The sequence below is a fragment of the Balaenoptera musculus genome, chromosome 2, assembly GCF_009873245.2.
Source record: "Balaenoptera musculus isolate JJ_BM4_2016_0621 chromosome 2, mBalMus1.pri.v3, whole genome shotgun sequence".
Classification (NCBI taxonomy): domain Eukaryota; kingdom Metazoa; phylum Chordata; class Mammalia; order Artiodactyla; family Balaenopteridae; genus Balaenoptera; species Balaenoptera musculus.
Genome location: NC_045786.1, coordinates 2,419,842 through 2,440,286, shown reverse-complemented (window position 1 = coordinate 2,440,286; position 20,445 = coordinate 2,419,842). Strand labels below are relative to the sequence as shown.

General features: G+C 43.3%; 1 protein-coding gene across 26 annotated transcripts in view; it reads right to left on the bottom strand.

The window, feature by feature from the left end:
* SVIL (supervillin) overlaps positions 1-20,445 on the bottom strand; it is a 239,046-nt gene that overhangs the window by 85,719 nt on the left and 132,882 nt on the right. For 23 of the 26 annotated variants that reach the window (XR_005018818.1, XR_005018817.1, XM_036843972.1 and 20 more), the window contains 4 exons: positions 15,231-15,288; positions 8,885-8,976; positions 1,052-1,109; positions 786-937 (listed from right to left, as the gene is read on the bottom strand). Coding sequence is in view for 23 of the 26 variants with exons in the window: in XM_036843963.1 (XP_036699858.1) it covers positions 786-937; positions 1,052-1,109; positions 8,885-8,976; positions 15,231-15,288 (360 nt within the window). In the remaining 3 variants the exon portion in view is untranslated. The remainder of the gene's footprint in view (positions 1-785; positions 938-1,051; positions 1,110-8,884; positions 8,977-15,230; positions 15,289-20,445) is intronic. The other 3 variants (XM_036843974.1, XM_036843977.1, XM_036843978.1) reach the window with 2 other exon arrangements.

Sequence of the window (20,445 nt, the reverse complement as noted above, 5' to 3'; positions counted from 1 at the left end):
GCAAACTCATCACATCATGAAGGGAGACCAGCATCTCTCTCTGAGGAAGGAAGCAGAAAACCCTGGATATAAGAGCAGCAGCACAGAGCCGCAGAGCCAGGGACGGGGAGGGCAGGAAGGGCAGCCCCGCGTGCGTCACCCTCTCCCAAGGTCACGTGGACTATCTGATGCTACACCAACGTCTGGGTAACCAAGGAAAACCTAAGTCATGTTTGACATGCTGTTTAATATGAAATAAATACACAATGCATTTAAAATTGCACCTATTAAAATAATTTAAATAGGATGTTTGCTGCATAAACACATAGAGTAAGAGCCCCAGGCATTCGAGGTCCAGCTTTGCTCTTCCACGCTCCCTGCCGAGAGCAACGCTGTCCTGTGCTGGGCATCTGGGCGTTCTACTTAAACCTATTGTAAGAGATGCCTGTCTTACTCAGCCCTTTCCCAACCAAACCTGAGGGTCCCTGACAGCTGGGGCCCTGAGAGGATGGAGAGAGAGACACAGTTCCTGCCCTGGGATGGTCTGGGGCGGGGGGTGGAGGTGTGGGAGACAAATGACGGGTCATCAATTACCCAACTGGGGGGTCATTTCTCACTGCTGTGACACTGGAGGACCACACCTGGGAGGCGTGGGAGAGCTGACACAGGTGTTGCTGCTGGTTTGAACAAACACATAGATTTAATACACATTACATCTATACACAATTCACTCTCCTGGAATATCTCATTTTCCAGGAGTGCTGGATAGAAAAGGCTGATGACGGGCCACCGGGCCACAAGCTCACCGATGTGAGGGCTGGCTGGGTCTGTGGCGCGCGTGTATCTGGGCAGGTCCTCCTCCAGCAGGTGATGACTCACTAAGCCCGTGCAGCTCTGCAAGAGGATGGGCTGCGTGTCAGTTTCAATTCCTTCTAGGCGCCTGGCAATTCTTTCTTTTCTGTGCAAGACACCAACAAAGGCGTGGTGAGCCACGGACATCAGTTCTCAGGCAACACTGGACACTGCTTTGCAAACTCTTCTACTTCCTAATTATGTACAGCGAACACCTTACCTTTTCATGTCTGAAGATTCTTTCCTCTTTGGTTCAAAGATTTTTCTTAATTCTGCAACTAAAATAAAACAAAAAAGAAGAAAAAGATAGTCCAGTATTTAGTCGCCATGCATTCATTTTGTTCATTCATTCATTCATGCAACATCTATTTATGGAACTCATATTTCTGTTCATGGCTCCCATGCAACAGTGATACACAAAACGGACACAGTTCCTGCAGACTGTCTTATAATAGGGGGAGGTAGATGCCCAATGAGTACGTGTACACACACACACACGCACACGCACACAGATGCACGCACACACACGTCACAGGCTGGTCTAAGAAGTAAAACCATGGAGTAATAGGAGTGAGTTCTAGTTCATCCAGGGGAGCCAGAGGAGGCCTAACCCGTTAATCTCTCTCTCTAGCCAGCAGAAATCTCACTATCTGTTTTTCAGTTTTATCAGGTTTAACACAGTATTTCAAGCTTTCCATCATGCAAAACTGCAAACGTGTACAAAAGGAGAGACTAAAGTACTCTGAACCCCCATGTGCTATCAGCAAGCTCCACCAGTCAGGAGCTCACACCACTCCTATGTCACCCATCACTGACCTGTAAAGGTCTGTAACTACCTGGTGGGGTTTCTAACGGTGCGTGACGTAGCACACCTCGAGCAACTGCAGTTTAGATTAACCCAGTTCCTAGGCCTCCCCTTACAGGCTTTCCCTGGAAGGAAACGTTAACATTTGCTTCCTGGCTGTAATTCAGGTGGACGATGGAAAAGGTAACGACCTCTACTCTCCCGGCAACGCCGGACGGTCAGACGAGCGCTCTGCTGATGCTGTGAGGGCCTCCCGTGACACTGGCCACAGGGATATTGCACGGAGAGGCCAAACAATTGTTCCTCTGGAGAAATGGCCAAACTTGGCAGAGAATCGAGGTCTCTCTCCTCGTCTCCTCCTCAATCACGTGAATTCATAAGGGCTCGTCTGAGCAGCTCCCACTGAGGTCCTAGGAACAGAGAGCTGTGACAGCCCTGGGGCCCACGAAACATTTGCAAGGCTGAGTCAAAGCAGAAACTCACAGGATAGGGTATGAATGCATGGAATTTAATTTTCAGCTGCTTCAATTTCCATCTGATTTTTTTAAGTGGTTATTTTTATTTTTGGCTCTGCCGTGCGGCTTGTGGGATCTTAGTTCCCCGACCAGGGACTGAACCCAATCCACGGCAGTGAGAGCACTGAGTCCTAACCACTGGACCGCCAGGGAAGTCCCTAAGTGGTTATTTTTGGTAGTGAGTCAAAACTGCATATGTGCATGCACACACGACTTTTATACTGTCCTTTGATTGTGTTCAGAGATACTAGCCATCTTTCTATTAATTTATTTTTAAATGACAGCCACCTGAACAGTTAGCTGGATTGACTGTTTCAAAAGACAGTTGGCTTCACAAGTCTCTCTGTCCGGTGGTCTTTGCAGGCACCAGAGCAGCTGGGGGTGGGCGTCTGGCTTCTCGCGTTCCAGTGTAGAAGGCAAGGGTTTGGTGACCATGGTACCTCCTGCCTTTGGAGGAAGTGTGGCTTAGAGTAGCGTCCCAGGTAACAAATGAGCTCTAGTGAGACAATGGTGATAGAACTTTCGTGGCTGGTGGCACACATTTTGAAAATATTTTCGAGGAGGAGTATCAATGAATTACTTAAACCCCAAAGCAGAGAATGGAGCCGTATCTTTCATAAAACTGCTCCAGAAGCGGTTGAAACCAAATTCCAAGGACTCTGAGAAGTTTGTCTTAAACCCGTGCCCCCAACCCGGCACTGAGAAATGGAGTATACGAATAGGGTCTGAGTAGTACAGCGGCATGTTGCCTTTTCTCCTAAATGATTTCCACTAGGTAGACTATGGTCTGAATGTGTGTGCGTCCCGCCCCCCAAATTCATACGTTGAAATCCTAACCCCGAGAGTGAAGGTATGAGGAGGTGGGGCCTTAGGGAGGTGATGAGGGTCCGCCCTCATGAATGGGACCGATGCCCTCATAAAGAGGCCGACGGAGCTCCGAAGCCCCATCACCATGGGAGGATGCCATGAGAAGCTGGCAGTTTGCAACCAGCAAGAGGGTCCTCAACAGAACCCGACCACGCTGTCGCCCTGATTTTGGACTTCCAGCCTCCAGAACGGTGAGCAATAAATTTCTGCTGTTTATAAACCATCCGAATGCACTAAGAACAAGCATGAAAGATATGAATGTAACGCACACAGGGCGGCATGTGACGTCCACTGGGAAAAATTAAGGAGGCTTCTCTGGGACTCATTTGCGACTGCAAGTCATTTTTATCTCATTAAAATGTGAAAAATTTTATAGAAGTTATGCAACTGAAAACACTTAAAGAAAAATCCAGTGAAAAAGCTACGCAACATGCTCCTTCCTGACATTTCTTACTTCCCATAATCCGGAAGGAAAGGTCAACGAACGGGGAGACGGTGTGAACGTCCCATCCACTACAAAAGCATCCTTTTCCTACCGCCTTTACCGCCCCGCTTCGATATTCTGTGAGGACTAAGACAGTATGAGAAGGGGACAGACTGACAGACAGAATATAGAAACTGAACCCCAAGAAGTCTGGTGCAGTGAGAGGAAAGAGAGGGACAGGGCAGGGGAGCCAAAGTATCCTACTGTCCCTTTCTGGGCAAGACAGGCTGGGCGACCCACCAGCGAACGCTGCCGTCCGATGGTCATTCACTGCTGGGTCGACGGCATCTGAGGATAATATTGAGCTGACACACAGGTCTCGGGGTGCTGGCTCTGGAGCGGATCACAGATCACCATGGGGCGCTAATGGCCTCTCAAGTGGGAAATTTCTTGGTTGTGAGCCCTCTTCTGTAGGATGTTGAGGATCCCTGGGTCCCCGACTAAAAGCCAAATCAACCCCAGGCGCAACGCCACAAAAATGCCGCCAGATGATTCCAAAGCCGCCTTCGGGATGCCACCATCCTGCCCTGATCCCAGGACAGAGGGGACAAAGATAACACATAAGCAGCCTGCTTACTAGATGTCCTCCACACCCTGGGTTATGGTGACCACAGACACCACTAGCCCAGCACTGCCTTCTTTTCAATCAAGCCTAGATCCAAGCTCAAAACCATTTCAAGGCTTATAACCTTAGAGCCCGCTCTGATCATTTACTGAGGAACAAAATAAGGTCATAAATCAAGCTACACTTTAAATGGGCCCGTGAGCTTGTTAATTCTTCGTGGAAATCTATAGTGACTCTTCTAGGAAAATAAAAAATCCCTCCAGTAAATAAGTTACTTCTCAGTCTATTCTTTCTAACAAATTAATTCTTAAGGACCAAGACCTGCCTCACTCCTACGGACATGAGATAACAGAGAAAAGAAATGGTGTGGAAAGCGAAAAGAAGGAACAGAGAGACATCTGGAGTTTGGTTCCCTTTCTCCAAGTCTACCATTTAAAAGCAAAATTAGTAAAACACACATGTAACATAATTACTCTGGTACACTTATTCCATGTGAAAACATGTCGGTTGTATAAAAGAGAAGGATGCTTTACTTGAATGGCTGATGTGTGTGTGTACTTTTTTCATTCCTTTCCAGGAAACAGAAAACCTTCATGTGGGCACGTGCAGTCCTTATTACGCGCCCCCACCCCCTTAGTTTTGGTTGGGTTTATTATGAAGCACTGGAAAAGAAGCTAATACTAAAAAATCATGGAAATTGCCCCGACTGCGGAAACATGTCATCACTCCATGTATCAGGTATAGAGACCATGGACTGTTCTATCACTGTTATCTTCTGATTGCCAGTCCTGAATATAGTTTATTATTATTTATAATCTCCCAAAAGCTTTCCTTCCTTTAAAATTCTTATATAATTTCAGACTCAGAAAAATTAAAAGACATCTTTCATACGTTAACATTTGTCACTACATTTGATTGATTTTTTTACCCTCTTTTTGTCTCTCCATATGTATATTTTTGTGTATATACACATGCATACAAATGCACATATTTACATATTAATCTTTCTGAATCATTTAAGAGTGGGTTGCAGCCTGATGCCCTTTTTACCTCTAAATTTTTCAGTGTCTATTTCCTCAAAACAAGGAAAAAGAATTTTTTAAAAATTAGATTCAAAAGCCATAATTCAATTGATGGTATGCTGTCATATGTATATAACTAAAACATGCTTCAGAAAACAGTGATATTCATCAACATAAATCCAGACAGAAACTAGCACAGCTGATCTAACTTCTGTTGTAACAAATTTTCTACTTTGCTTTCAAGTGCATTGAGACTTTTACCCTTATACCTGTGATTTTAGTCTGCTGCCCTTGTCTAAGCAATATGGATTCTGTGAGTCTATTTCTTCAGTTATTTCTGATGGGCCTTGTGTTGGTCATTTTCCAAGAAAGGCAATTTAAGGGACTTTGACATCAGGGCTATAATACTTTATAAAAATAATTAACTGCCTCATATACTTTGTAATAATATATAATACCAATACTCAGGATAACTGGGTCTCTTAGGTGCTTTTCTTGGGAAACATGGTTTCTTCAGTTAGTTCTGAGAACAGGCTTTCTGGTAAAGTTATTGTTGAGTTCAGTCTCCCAAGCCTGAGTACAGTAGAATCTTCCAAAGAAATATAAGTGGCAGGGGGACTGCCACGAACAGCTCTCTCCTTGCCTGCATTTGATACCACAGGCCAGATCCAGAATATTCTGAAGACTTATCTTTCTTCCCCAGGAGTAATCCCCTTTAACTTTTACACTTGGATGGCAGCCACTAATATAAAGACCAGCAACTTCTAAAATAAGTCATCACAAACCTAGAGGAATGAGGGGGAAACCTGATGGCTAAGAGAGGGGGTTTTTTGGGGAAAATAAAAAGGTTCTAAAATTGACTCTGCCGATCAATGCACGATTATGTGAATCTACCAAAAGCCACTGAACTGTCCACTTTAAATGGATGAATTGTATGGTATAGGAATTATGCCTCAATGAAACTGTTAAAAAAAAAGGTAGAGTCATATATTTGGTCCATTTCATAATTCCTAAATGGAAAATCTATTTTAATATCATAAGTTTTACACAGGTAAAGGGTCTTAATCCCTTGATTGCCTGTTTGTGATACACAAAGGAAGTTCCTTAGAGAAAAATCAATGATCATTTTAGTGCTCAATTTCACGGAAGCAAAAATCCCTCACTAAATGAACAGAAAGAGACTTCTGTAAACTTATAAACATACATGAAACTCCATGCCATTAAAAGTCATAATCAATTCCTATTTTTAACATGCTATTGCTAAGAACCGAGAGAATAACGAACATGGAAGTGGAAAGCTCACTGGTAATACCTGGGTCTTTGCAACCATGCCTGCCCAAATTGATAAAGAGTAAAGACTGTAAAATAAAACTATGGGAATTTAGATGAAATTCAGGGGAAGAGGGACTCTGATACTTTAAAAGCATGTTTTAAAGACCTTGTTAATTTAGAAACATAAATCTGGTGAGTACATAAAGTTAATTATCTTTGATTGGTGAAAATCATGATTTTTATTACCAATTATGGTAAAATGTTTAATAAAACTGGGTAATAAGCTTATGCATTTTAAAATTTTGTTATATGTAGAGTTCCAAGTCGTTGAACCTTAAGGAATCTAGGCTCTCATATTGTTCTTAATTTTTATGATCTTAATATTGTCTATTATTCATCGAGAGAAGGAACTGGGGGCAGGGGAGAGAGGAAGAGGGAAAACTTTGGCTTTATATAACTTTCCCTAATCAGTCAAATCTAAGCTATTGCTAAAATCAAGTTGTTCATTCTTATTCTTTGTTTTGATCATCTTCACAGACTTTTACATTTGGCTCAGATTAAATTGAGTTTGTCTTTCACAAACAGTCTTAAAAAATTAGAAGGGCCTTTCCATTTCATACTTGGGGTTCCAGGTGGGAACCCTTCACGGCATCTGTCCTACCCTTGACTACGTGGCTTATGACCTGACTTGAACAGTTAATGGAGAACGAATGAGATCACAATGCCGTGCATTTCACTTCTAGGTACTATGAACTATCAGAATTTTCTTTCTCCCACACAATCTCACCCGCCTCCTTGTAATTCTAGACATTCTTCTTATTTTGGCCTCTGGAGCAACATAGAATAAGCCTCCATTTCAGTTGACAGTGTTGTTAAGTACTTGGAAATTGAAAAATTTCCCTGTTGAAGTTGTTTCCACCGGGCCAGATCCCTGGGGTCCTTCAAGTATCCATCTTCTTCACCCTGTGTCCAGGTGTACAACCCATTCAGTTCCTCAGGATGCATGCGAATTTGCCAGTGGGCCTGTATAAACTGGATTTCGTTTCTGAAAGACTAGTTTTTTTCTGGTCTAATTTCTTCTATGCTTGATCTCACATGTTTTGTTGCTGCTTTTTTTTTTTTTGGTTTTGTTTTTTTCAGAATAGAAAAAAATTCTGACCTTCCACCAAAGCTGTTTCTTCTTTTTTTTAATTTATTTTTTATTGAAGTATAGTTGTATAGTTGATTTACAATGTTTCAGGTGTACAGCAAAGTGATTCAGTCATATATATATGACTTTTCGGATGCTTTTCTATTATAGGTTACTACAAGATGCTGAATATAGTTCCGTGCTATAGGTCCTTGTTGTTTATCTATTTTATATATAGTAGTGTGTATCTGTTAATCCCAAACTCCTAATTTATCTGCCCCCACACCCCTGCTTTCCCCTTTGGTAACCATAAGTTTGTTTTCTATGTCTGTGAGTCTGTTTTGTGAATAAGTTCATTTGTATCAGTGTTTAGATTCCACATATAAGTGATATATGATATTTGTCTTTCTCTGTCTGACTTCACTTAGTATGATCATCTCTAGGTCCATGCATGTTACTGCAAATAGCGTTATTTCATTCTTTTTTATGGCTGAGTAATATTCCATTGTATATATGTACTGCATCTTCTTTATCCATTCCTCTGTCAATGGACATTTAGGTCACTTCCATGTCTTGGCTATTGTAAATAGTGCTGCTATGAACATAGGGGTGCCGGTATCTTTTTGAATTAGAGTTTTCCTCTTGTCTGGGTATATGCCCAGGAGTGGGATTGCTGGAAAAGCTGTTTCCTCTGAAGTAAGGGTTACACAGCTCATTTGGGATGAAGACAGTTTGTGAGCTGGTACTCCCCTGCGTTAGTGTTACAGTTGGTAGAAACAAAGTTCAGGTAATGTTCACATCATTTCGCGGGCAGAACTAGGCGCAGTGGGCTGGTAGCTGATGCAAATATTTGACTGCGTATGCGTCTTACCCAATGAAAATACGAATTCACCAAACGTGTGAGGACCTACTTGGGTAAGAAGAGAGATGTTTCTGATGCAGTCTGCACTGCCTGCCCAGTGTGTAGCCCAGTTGGGAGCTGAAAGGTATCAAGTGTAAATGCCTTTCCTAGCTCTGGAAAGCGTCAGGGGCTGGAAGCAGTGGGAGGGGGTGGACAGACGAGAAATGGGCAAATGAGCGGAACCCACCACCCGTGGAGAAGGTGAAAGGAGGGAGAGAGATGAGGTGAGGCTGATTGTAGGACCCCTCTCTCATCCTCTGCACCAGCCTCCAGTGAAAACCTGAGGATACCTAAAGTGAAAGGAGGGAACCTGTGGGAAGGGGAGGTCTAACGATGCAACAAGAGACGTACTTTGAGGTTGATTCCTGGAAGAGACAGGAAGGTGCACAGAGGAGAGCAGAGCTGGGGGTTAGTGTAGGGGCCTCCTCCAAGAAAGTCAGGTCACACAGCACTTGCACGCCCTGTACACTTGTCAACCATCTAGAAGCCTCACCTTTAGGGAGGGCAGCTAAAAGCTGAGCATCGATTCCTCTTTTGTGGTTAGCAAGCGGTTCTTTGTCTTCAAGCAAGAACTCTTTCTGAAAGCTAAAAACAATTCCATTAAGAAAATGTTTAAAGTCATTTTAAACCCTGGTATCTGATATGAACCAAAACAGTGCAGAACATAAAAATTATGCTACTGTTATACATAGGTAAACATGTGTGTGTAGATCACAAGTGAAAAGTTTTATTTGGGGGAGTTAATTGGTAGCTTTTTTCAATTATTTATGGTTTTATTAATATGATTTTTGGGTGCAGCTAAATAATTACATCAGCATAGGCGGGGGTGTGGCCTAGGGGAGTAAAAACATTGCTGCGCTGGGAGTCGGATGCCTTGGCTCAGACCGACAACCTCTTCGAGAGTCACCAAGAGCTGTGCAAGCTTGGATCACTCATTCAACCTCTCTGTGCTACAGCCTTCCTCAGAAAATCAGCAACTTGTCTAGGTGATCTACATGCTTTCCTCTGGGTTGAAATCAAAGTAACAAATGCCTTCAAACAAACAAGAAATCAAAGCATGGTGAAGAGGTCTGAAAGGTTCATGAAAACTTGTCTGGGAAAAACAAGAAACGAAAAGGGGAGACGAAGAAAGGAACTGAGCACTTGCTTCGCACTTGCCTTCTACAGGAAGCGTATTGGGGTAGGAACTAGCTCCACAAGACCCTCTGGGCTGTGAACTCCTCAGTGCTGTGCAGGTGCAGGCTTAACAACCAGCTCCCTCCTCCGCCCACCCTGCCCGCTGCCCCGAAAAGCACCTGTTCGGCAGCATTTGCTGGTGGTGTAAACACTCCCCCGGCACTGCCGCTCTTCCAGCTCCCCCACGGCTCAGTGACCTATGCACACGGGCACACTCGCTGGGGGTGAGGGGTGCGAGCCGGTCCCAGCACCCCTGGCACTACTGTCAGCCTCGGCTTCCAGATCACGAAACCGTGCGAGGCTTTGCCCTTGCGGCAAGAACAGTACAGGAGGCGCACATCTTGCTCCTGCGCCTATACTGTGTGCCGTCGCCCCAAGACTCGGTACCCACAAGTTCAAGGTCTCCGTGGGGACGTGCCAGGAGTTGGGCAAGACAGAGCTGCTGCCTCGCAGGAAGAAAACGAACCTAGGGAAACAGGAAACTCATCTTCCTCAGCGACACGATCACCTCTGGAGAGGCGGCAATAGGCCTGCAAACACACCCAGTGCGAAGCTGACCTTCCCTGTTGATGGTCCCCTGTCTGTGCTTGTGCCTGGCAGGGGTGCATGTCCACAGAGGCCCTAGGGGAGACTGAGGAAGTGTTGTGCGTGCCATGTCAGGGGGCGCGTGGATTACCTATATCCCATACATAAACTAAATTAAATGTCAAGGATCACCTGCACATTCCAAAATATGGCCATCCCATCTTCCTAGAGCCAAGCTCATCTCAAATCTTAGTTACTGCTTATAACTGTGCAATGGGAATGGATGACGAGTGCCACGTTCACATCATTCACTAAAGAGTCTTGAGAATGAGTAGTCTTTGTAAACCACACTCCAGTTGGCCTGAAGATCCTAAGACACCTGCTTAGGTCAGAAGCTTGGAATTAGCCCTGACTTCTCAAGAGTGAATCGTAATGCAGAGACAGTTCTTCTCAGTGTTTTTTCAGAGGTATGATGTAGTCTAAACCTAAAAATTTAAACAACTGCAGAAATGTACCCTACTTAAGGAATGGCACGCTACTTTAACTGACTACTTAACTGCTCGAAATATCCGGATAAAGTTCTGTACTGTCTTTGGGAAATGAAAATCTCAGGAAAAAAATCCGGTATTACAATGAAATGATGCAGCCCCTGAAATATTCAGCTCCTCTGGCCATTGACCTTGGGGTACAAATATATTATCTCATACTTTCAAAAATAAACATCTGTGTTTCTATCTTTCCCCTTTCATCTGCTCATCAAAAAGCTCAATGAAGCCACTAATAAAGACTAAGAAACTACCCCCTAGTTAAACATTTTGCTGAACTTTTACAGAGTGGGGTTCACAAGCCATCACCCTACACCCCTGGCTTCACACACACTTACTTTCTTGAAACAAACTACAAATGTGTTTGTGCCGATGGGAAGGACAGTCTCTCACAGGTGGTCAGAAACCAATGGAAAACCAGAGCACATTAGGAAAATCTCTCCGGCCTCTTCATGTGGTTCACTGTAAATGCTGTTTCCTCCTGAATTCTCACCTCTCCTGCTTCCTTCCATCCTGGCTGAGTCCTGCTCCTGGTCTGGGCCTCAGTTTAAGGTTGTTTCCTTAAGAAAGAACCCTCTGACCCAGTGTCTGTCCCACCAAAACCGAATCTATATTATGCACCTCTGTTATTCTCTCTCATGTTATCCTGTTTTCCTATTTACAGAACATATTACAAGTGTCTCATTTTAAATTATTGATTCTTAAGAATATTTTTTAAAAATCAATAAATGTATAGGGAATGAATGAAGGAATGGCTCCAGTAAAATACTTCAAATGTCTAGTATGACTCACTCTGAAGTGTTTTATGTATACATTTTATACACTGTTGATGTGATGGGGCCAAGAGCATTAGAAATACTGAGACTAATTAGAAGGGCGTGTATTTAATAACATCAGTTATAAGCTTGCTTTCTCCCTCCCTTCCTTCCTTTCTTCCTCTCCTTCTTTCTTCCTTAGAATAACATATAATTGGGAAAACATCTCTCCTTATTACCTTTGCCCACCTGGCATGCATGTATGAAAATATATGTATGTTTGCCTGCTTATGAAGTATTCCATTTTTCAAGTCTCCATCTTCGAGCTGAACTTTTCTTATTGGAATCCACATGGTCATCTTCACATTTTGTTCTTGCTTCTACTGCCTCTCTCTCCTATTTTCACCAAATGGCTGCTAACTTCTGAGGAAGCAGATGAGCAGGTGGAAAGAATAAGGAGGATGGGTCGGAACCAATGGCCCTGACTTAAGATTGTCACAGAGCTGTGACTGACGCGAGATCCCCCAAATCGGGGCTTCCCTGGTGGCGCAGTGGTTGAGAATCTGCCTGCCAATGCAGGGGACACGGGTTCGAGCCCTGGTCTGGGAAGATCCCACATGCCGCGGAGCAGCTGGGCCCGTGAGCCACAACTACTGAGCCTGCACGTCTGGAGCCTGTGCTCCACAACAAGAGAGGCCGCGATAGTGAGAGGCCCGCGCACCGCGATGAAGAGTGGCCCCCGCTCGCCGCAACTAGAGAAAGCCCTCGCACAGAAACGAAGACCCAACACAGCCAAAAATAAATAAATAAATTAAAGGTATCCTTTAAAAAAAAAAAAATAGGTGAAGTCTCCAGACCTACATAATAAAATCTTTATTAAAAAAAAAAAAAAAAAAGATGCCCCAAATCAACGTGAAACCAGGTTTTGAAAAAGGTCACGTCTCTGCCCTGGACTTTCGACACCCGAGGGTACTAGGCAGCAGTGAAAATGCAGGCAAGACACGCTGGTAAAGAAGTCTGGACTCTTCGTGAATGAGTAACCCCTTCTGATCATCACGGCTGGTGAGACACTTACAAAGGCCGCCCCTACCCCAAAGCCCTAACAGCACGTCCTCTTGCTTTTCTGAATCAGAGGCACCCAGAGCAGCATTACCGGTGGGGCCCATCCTCAGCTCACACAACTGGTGACTCCAAACCTAAGCTTCGGATAATGGGTTGCATTCTTCCTCATCGTCACCCACTCGGGGACCAGGGGTCTCTGCCTGGACAACCTCTGTGGGTCTTGGTGGGTTGCCACAGCTCCAGGTGGGATCCTCTATTTCAGCATGAAACTATCTCTCCATATATAATGAAGACATGCTACAGTCTTCATTTTTTGGAATTATAATTTAAAAAGCTTCTAATATGAAGAAACACCTTTACTATGTCTTATCTACCTTCATCTCCTCTGAAATGCAGCTCACTCTTCATGACTAATTTTTTCATGCTTCTAGCTCTTTCCTTCTGCTTCAGTAATCTAAAAAGAGCTTGCCCTTTGCTTCCATGATAATTTTTTTTTTAATGTGTCCCATTAACCTACTTAAATGCCCAGCAATAGCAGCAAGGGGAAATTTTATTAAAGTGAGAGCAGGATATTCTGCTGTTATTACCTTCTATCTTTTACACAATGTGGGACACAGTATTACTATAACTGTTCAGTATCCACACAGTGAAGGGCTCCCTGACATCTGCTCACTCTTCTATTGAAGCTTAAGTTACAAGATAGGGGAGATGAAATCCATTACCTCATATTTTCACCTCTGGTGTCTGGGTGACTAGATTTCTTTGAAGGAGGCAGGTTCTTGTATTTCCAGCCCATTTTACACTTAGGAGCATAGCAAGGGGGCCACTGTTTTAATAGGTACACGTGAAATTAACACCGTTTTAGAACGGCTGTGTCCTCTGAGTCCCTCTCCACGAAGTGACTGACCTGCATTCACAGTTCACACTTTTCCTTCCCAACTCCCTTCCTGTTCTTCCATTCTCTTAGTCACTTACTAGGTCTATTACAGCTAAACCAACCTGCTAGGGACGTATCGGGAATGAAGCTGCTGTGGTCTGAATGTCTGTGTTCCCCCAAATCCATAGGTTGAAATCCTGACACCCAAAGGTGATAATATTAGGAGGTGGGGCCTTTGGAAGGTGCTTAGGTCATGACGGTGGAGCCCTCATGAATGAGATTAGCGCCCTTATAAAAAGAAACCCAGAGAGCTCCCTGGCCCATTCCACTAAGAGCAGATATAAGAAATCAGGGGCTTCCCTGGTGGCGCAGTGGTTGAGAGTCTGCCTGCCGATGCAGGGGACACGGGTTCAAGCCCTGGTCTGGGAAGATCCCACATGCCCAGGAGCAACTGGGCCCGTGCGCCACAACTACTGAGCCTGCGCGTCTGGAGCCTGTGCTCCGCAACAAGAGAGGCCGCGATAGTGAAGAGGCCCACGCACCGCGATGAAGAGTGGCCCCCGCTCGCCGCAACTAGAGAAAGCCCTCGCACAGAAACGAAGACCCAACACAGCCAAAAATAAATAAATAAATTAATTAATTAAAAAAAAAAAAAAGAAATCAGCAGTGGGCAACCCAGAAGAGGACCCTCACCCCACCACGGTGCACCCTGATCTTGGACTTCCAGACTCTGGATGTGAGAAATAAATTTCTATTGTTTATCAGCCACCCAGTCAATGGTAGCCTGAACGAACTAAGACATAAGCCTTAGCTTCTATTAAAAAGATGGCGAAGATGAGAAATACGAGAGAGTGTGTCAAGCACTAGAAGAGTGAGATTTCACGAGTCAAGTAAGACAACCTTACTGATAACTCTGCCTCCTCGCCTGACACTAAGATGTGCATGCAATTCATCAAAGCTTTACCCCATCCAGTGCGTTCACAAGGTCAATGCTAACATTTTCAAATGCAGAGCCAGGCTCAGCCTGGCGAGGACAGCGGTGACACAACTGTGTATCCCAATGCTACTGAAATACAAACTTTTTAAGTAAAGAAACGATGTCTTATGTAATACATTAGGAGCAAGAGCATCCGAGTGGAATGAGGGGTAGATCTGGGTTGGGTCCTTCTAGCATAATAAAGTGTATGTTGAAAGCCACACCTGGGTGTGTAAGAGATAATTATTTTGTGCCTCTACTTGAAAATCTCAAAACCTGTTAGGGATAGCGATGTACTAGGAGGCATCTGAGATACAGCTGCCTTGTTTGGTACAAACTTTAATTTTTGTATTATCTCATATCAGTTATGATGTACTGCATCAGGTAATCAAATTAGCACCCATAATATCCTGCAGCCAATGGAATTGAAGTGCAGAAAGGTTAAGAGACCAGGCAGCAAGAACTCACCTGGACAGAGGGGTGGGTGGATGGGTGGAGGGAGGGAGGTAAGGGGAGAAGAAAGGGTAGAAGGAAGGGAGAGAGGGAGGAGGAGCAGGATAGATCCTTTCTTAAAAAATGAAGAGCTCCCTTACTCGAGGGATAGATTGCAAAAAGGACATCCCATGCTTAGAGGCAGGTATGAGACAGAAAAGATAATAGCCCTTGACAAGTGTGTAATTATAGAGATACCAATAGCCGGTTTTGCAAATAGTTCCCGTAAAAAGCATTAAATACAAAAAGGATCTTTGCTAGCTGAGTGTACTAAGTCAGCTCGCTTCGCATGTTTTAACAAGTCAAACTCTGGGGAAAAAACATTTTTTTTCAAACATTTAAAACTCATGAATTAGGAATGTAGGAGAATAATTTCAAAAGCTCTTACAAATCTTCAAAACTTAAGATTCCTTGAGCAAAGACTACTTTACCTTGGAACTATTCTTTGACGCGGGAATCCAGCAAGGCTTAAGTTTTTCTTGTTCAAATCTAAGGGGAAAGAAATAATATAAGATTGAAATACCCACACAGTCAGTTAAAACCAAAAAAAAAAAACTCCAATGGGAAAAAAAATTCTTCAGCCTCCCTTTGAGAGCATTTAAGAAAAAGGAAACCATGAACCAGAAATATGAATACAAAAAGGACACCTTTATGAAGCAAATTCCACCACATACATTTTACTTAGGCAAGTTTTTTTGGTTTTGGTTTTGGTTAACAGTAGCCAAGATACTCCATGGGTTAAAAAAAAAAAATTCTGACATAGTTCAATGCTATCATTTAAATTCTCTATGGCTACAAGAGTAACTCAAAGCAATTAAATACTGAAAAACATGGATATTATCCTCAGAAAAAAAAAAAAAAAAAGGAGCGAAAAAAATTAAACAATTTTGGTCCAGGTAACCAGGAAGGTTGAAAGTCATCACTGCCTGATATATTTGAGATGCTTTTAAAGAATGCGTGGTGGGGGGCAGGCACATGAGGGGTTGATGAACGGGGGGGGGGGGGGGGGGGGGGGGGCGGGAACACTTCAGCTGTGTTTTTATTGCCTTCATTAAGATCTAAATAATAATGATACATCAAATTGGCCACTTATTTATTTTTGAAGACAAGACATATATTATGTAAAGACAGCTGGTAACAATCCCATCCAGCAAAAACACGCATCGAGTGAGCTGGTTAATGAAAACCAGGCACAGACAAATTTATAGCCAGCTTTGGGTAAGTAATCTGTTTTACAGGTTTTGGCATATAGCAACCGTTTGTCCACCCAGAAAACCACAATTAGACCACTTACAGAAATTCCTTCCCCCAAGGAAATTCCTTTTACTGTTTAATATTTGGGGGCAGAAGCTTGAGGAAAAGGAGGTACAAGATATACCAGATGCCGACATGTCATTAGTCATTAAAATACATCCTGAATCCCGGAATTTGGAAATTCCGACCAACTAGAGAAATACAAAAACACGAAATGTATATTGCCAGTTAAACATCTAGGCTCTTCTGCTAATTACACAAATATCTTTGTGACATGTTTAGAAAAAGAGAACTCAGTTCAAAAAGCTATCAAAGCACAGGGAGATCAGCTCGGTGCTCTGTGTCGACCTAGATGGGTGGGATAGGGAGGGTGGGAGGGAGGTTCAAGAGGGAGGGGATATGGGGATATATGTGTGCATATGACCGATTCACTTTGGTGTACAACAGAACTTAACACAGCATTGTAAAGCAATTATACTCCAATAAAGATGTAAAAAAAAAAAAAAGCTATCAAATATTGTAGAAGAAAATTCCTGAATCTGATGCCTCAATTGTTCAAATCACTTCCTAATCGTGCGTAGCAATTATACTCCAATAAAGATGTAAAAAAAAAAAAAAAAAAGCTATCAAATATTGTAGAAGAAAATTCCTGAATCTGATGCCTCAATTGTTCAAATCACTTCCTAATCGTGCATTTGGGCTAGAAAATACTTTTATAGACAATGGCTGAATTTCCAATGTGTCATTCAAGATAACCTAAGCATTTCTTTTTGGTTCAATCAGTGAACTGAATCTGAGATGTCACTTCAGCAGTTACACTGAAAGCACATCTTTTCCTCTGGGCTCAAAAGGAAGCCACTAAAAAGACAACATTCTGTTCCAAACAGTCTCCCATGAAGATTTCGTAAAAAGACAAACACCACTGCCTACTGGAAATAATTCAGTAGATATAACATTTGGTTTAGAAAAATATTTTAGCTAAAGTACAGCACATCCAGAACTTAATCCAAAGTTTGGGCATTCCAATTTAATCTGCAGTGTTTCCTCCATAAAGGCTTTAGTGGTTTAGCAATATCTTTAACTTACAACAGAAAAAAAAAAGTCATGTTTCTCAGCAATCACAAGACAAGCTAACTTATAAAGTCAATGAGACATTTAAGGTATCCTTTGAGAAAACAGAACCGTATAACAGGGGCATCCAAGATAAGATGGACGATGCAAGACAGTCACGATGTTATAAAATAGACACTTCAGTGCATTTTCCATTTCTCTCGCCTTACCTTGTTTCTCAGAGAACTTGAAAGCTCCCGAGTAGCTAGAAATCCCTGGGCTTCTGAACATGGTTGCACACAGAAAGTTCAGGGACAGAGCCTGCTCTACAGCTAATTCTCAACCAGCCACGGCCTGCGGCCCGTCTGAGCAAAACTGGGTTGAGCTTTTCACAGCGCAGGGCTACAGCAATCAGGCACTGGTGTCCTTGAGTGTATAGTAAACGAAAAGCAAGAGACTGCAGGCTAGAAAAGCTCAAACCCCGTAATCAGATTACAAGCAGAATTTAGGCCTGTGGATGCTGAAACAGACTGGATTCCAGGGATGGGACATTTATGAGGTTACTACTTCAAAGCCATGGCTGAATCACAGCTTCTGCTTAGGAGACAATGCTGTAACCTAACTACCATCGGGAGAGTCAGGACAACACCTCCCTGCCTAAAAAATAAACAAACAAATAAAAACAAAACCATACAAAGACTCTCAATGTACTGGGAAGAAGGGAAGACTCCTAAGTATTCCCAGGCCGCTCCGAGTCTGGCTTTGGCTAAGTTCAATGAAATACTTTATCGAACAGGGAGCCAAAATCCCATAGTTAAGAGTTAAGATTATGAACAACATATGAGTGAAATTGTGGGAAAAGAAAAGACAGACATTACTAGAGGTTCAAAAATTTTAATTTGAGACAGAAGCTCTTAAGTATTACTTATTCTACTGACACTGTTTATTTTATTTTTTAAAAAAACATTTTAAAATAAATTTATTTATTTATTTGTTTATTTTTGGCTGCGTTGGGTCTTCGCTGCCGCACGCGGGCTTTCTCTAGTTGGGGTGAGCAGGGGTGACTCTTCGTGGTGGTGCGCGGGCTTCTCATTGCGGTGGCTTCTCTTGTTGGGAGCATGGGCTCTAGCTGCACGGGCTTCAGTAGTTGTGGCACGCGGGCTCAGTAGTTGTGGCTCGCAGGCTCAGTAGTTGTGGCACACGGGCTTAACTGCTCCCCGGCATGTGGGATCTTCCCGGACCAGGGATCGAACCCGTGTCTCCTGCATTGGCAGGCGGATTCTTAACCACTGCGCCAGCAGGACATGAGAACTTCAGTTTTGTAGTAAACCCAAACCTGCTTTAAAGACATTTTTTAGAGCAGGTTTGGGTTTACTACAAAAGTGAAGTTCTCACATACTCCCCACCCCACACCCACACAGCCCTCCCCATCATCGACATCCCCCACCAGATGCCACATGTGTTACCAAGGATGAACCTTGGTAACACTGATACATCATAATCATCATAGTTTAACCGCAGGGTTCGCTCTTGGTGTTGTACATTCTATGGGCTTGGACAAACATACAATGACACGTACCCATCATTTTCTCTGCCCTCAAAATCCTCTGTGCTCTGCCTATTCACCTCCCTCCCTTGGAGACCACTGATGTTTTTATGTCTCCATAGTTTTGCCTTTTCCAGAATGTCATATAGTTGGAATCATACAGTATGTAGCCTTTTCAGATAGGCTTCTTTCACTTAGTACGTAGTATGCATTTAAGGGTGCCCCATGTCTTTTCATGGCTTGACAGCTCATTTCTTTTTAGTGCTGAATAGTATTCTGGATTATAACTGGATGTAGCACAGTTTATTTCTCCATTCGCCTACTGAAAGACATCTTGGTTGCTTCCAAGTTTTGGCAATTATGAATAAAGCTGCTCTAAACACCCATTGTAGGTTTCTGCGTAGGCTATACATTTTCAACTCCTTTGGGTAAACACCAAAGAAAGAGTATGATTGCTGGATTATATGGTAAGAGTATGTTTAGTTTTGTAAGAAACTGCCAAAGTGGCTGCACCATCCTGCATTCCTACCAGCAATGACGAGAGTTCTTGTTGTTCCCCATCCTCGCCAGCATTGGGTGGTGTCAGTGCTGTGGTTTTGGCCATTCTGATAGGTGTGTAGTGGCATCTTACTGCTGTTTTAATTTCCATTTCCCTGATGACATAGGATGTGGGGCATCTTTTCAAGGGCTTATTTGCCATCTGTATCTATTCCTTGGTGAAGTGTCTTTTCAGGTCTTTGGCCCAAATTTTATTCAGTTGTTTGTTTTCTTACTGTTGAGTTTTAAGAGCTTTTTGTATATTTTGGATAACAGTTCTCTATCAGATGCATCTTTTGCAAATATTTTCTCCCAGTCTGTGGTTTTTCTAATTCTCTTGATATTGTCTTTCCCAGAACCGAAGTTTTTAATTTTAATGATGCTCAGCATATCAATTATTTTTTCATGGATCGTGTCTTTGGTGTTGCATCTAACAAGGCATCACCATACCCAAGGTCATCGAGGTTTTCTCCTAGGTAATCTTCTGGCAGTTTTATAGTTTTGTGTTTTACATTTACGTTTATGATCCATTTTAAGTTATTTTCCATGCCGGGTGTAAGGTCTGTGTCTAGATTCTTTTTTTTTTTTTTTTTACATGTGAATGTCCAGTTGTCCCAGCACCACTGGTTGAAGAAACTATGTTTGCTCCACTGTTTTGCTTGGGAGTCTCTGCTCCTTTAAGTAAGACACGACTCCCTGTATTGGCCTGTGTCTCTAATCTTAGGGGCAGTGGTTTGCTCCTCCCAATTCTTAGGGACCCAAGAAGAATTGTAGATTTTTCAGTCTGTTCAGCTTTGTACTTGTTGTTGGGATGAAGTGGTGACTTCCGAGCTCCTTACATGCAGAACCGGAAATGCTGGAATCTGCTGTTGATTTTTAACTGCAACGTGTAGCTGGTGGGGCTAAGCAGTGATAAGGCAACTCCAAGACAAACACGCGATAATTAGAGACTCTGACCATCTGACAGCCAAAAGGAGCACCGAAGAGAGCCTAGGACGATCGTCTCCTTTACAAGATGAGGAGGAAACAGAGGGCTAGAGAAGCAACTTGTGCTGGGTACACACTTGCTGAGTGATGGAGCCGCAGGGTCCTGAGGGGAGGGGTGGGATCGAGACATGATTTGCCCCCATTCACCACCACCCCCGCCCCGCCAAGGAGGCAGCGACCCTGAGTCTGTCCATCTTTGTATGTTTAGTACTGAACACTTACCTGCTGCATAGCTGGCCTGCAGTGAATGTTTGCTGAATGGTCATAGGAAA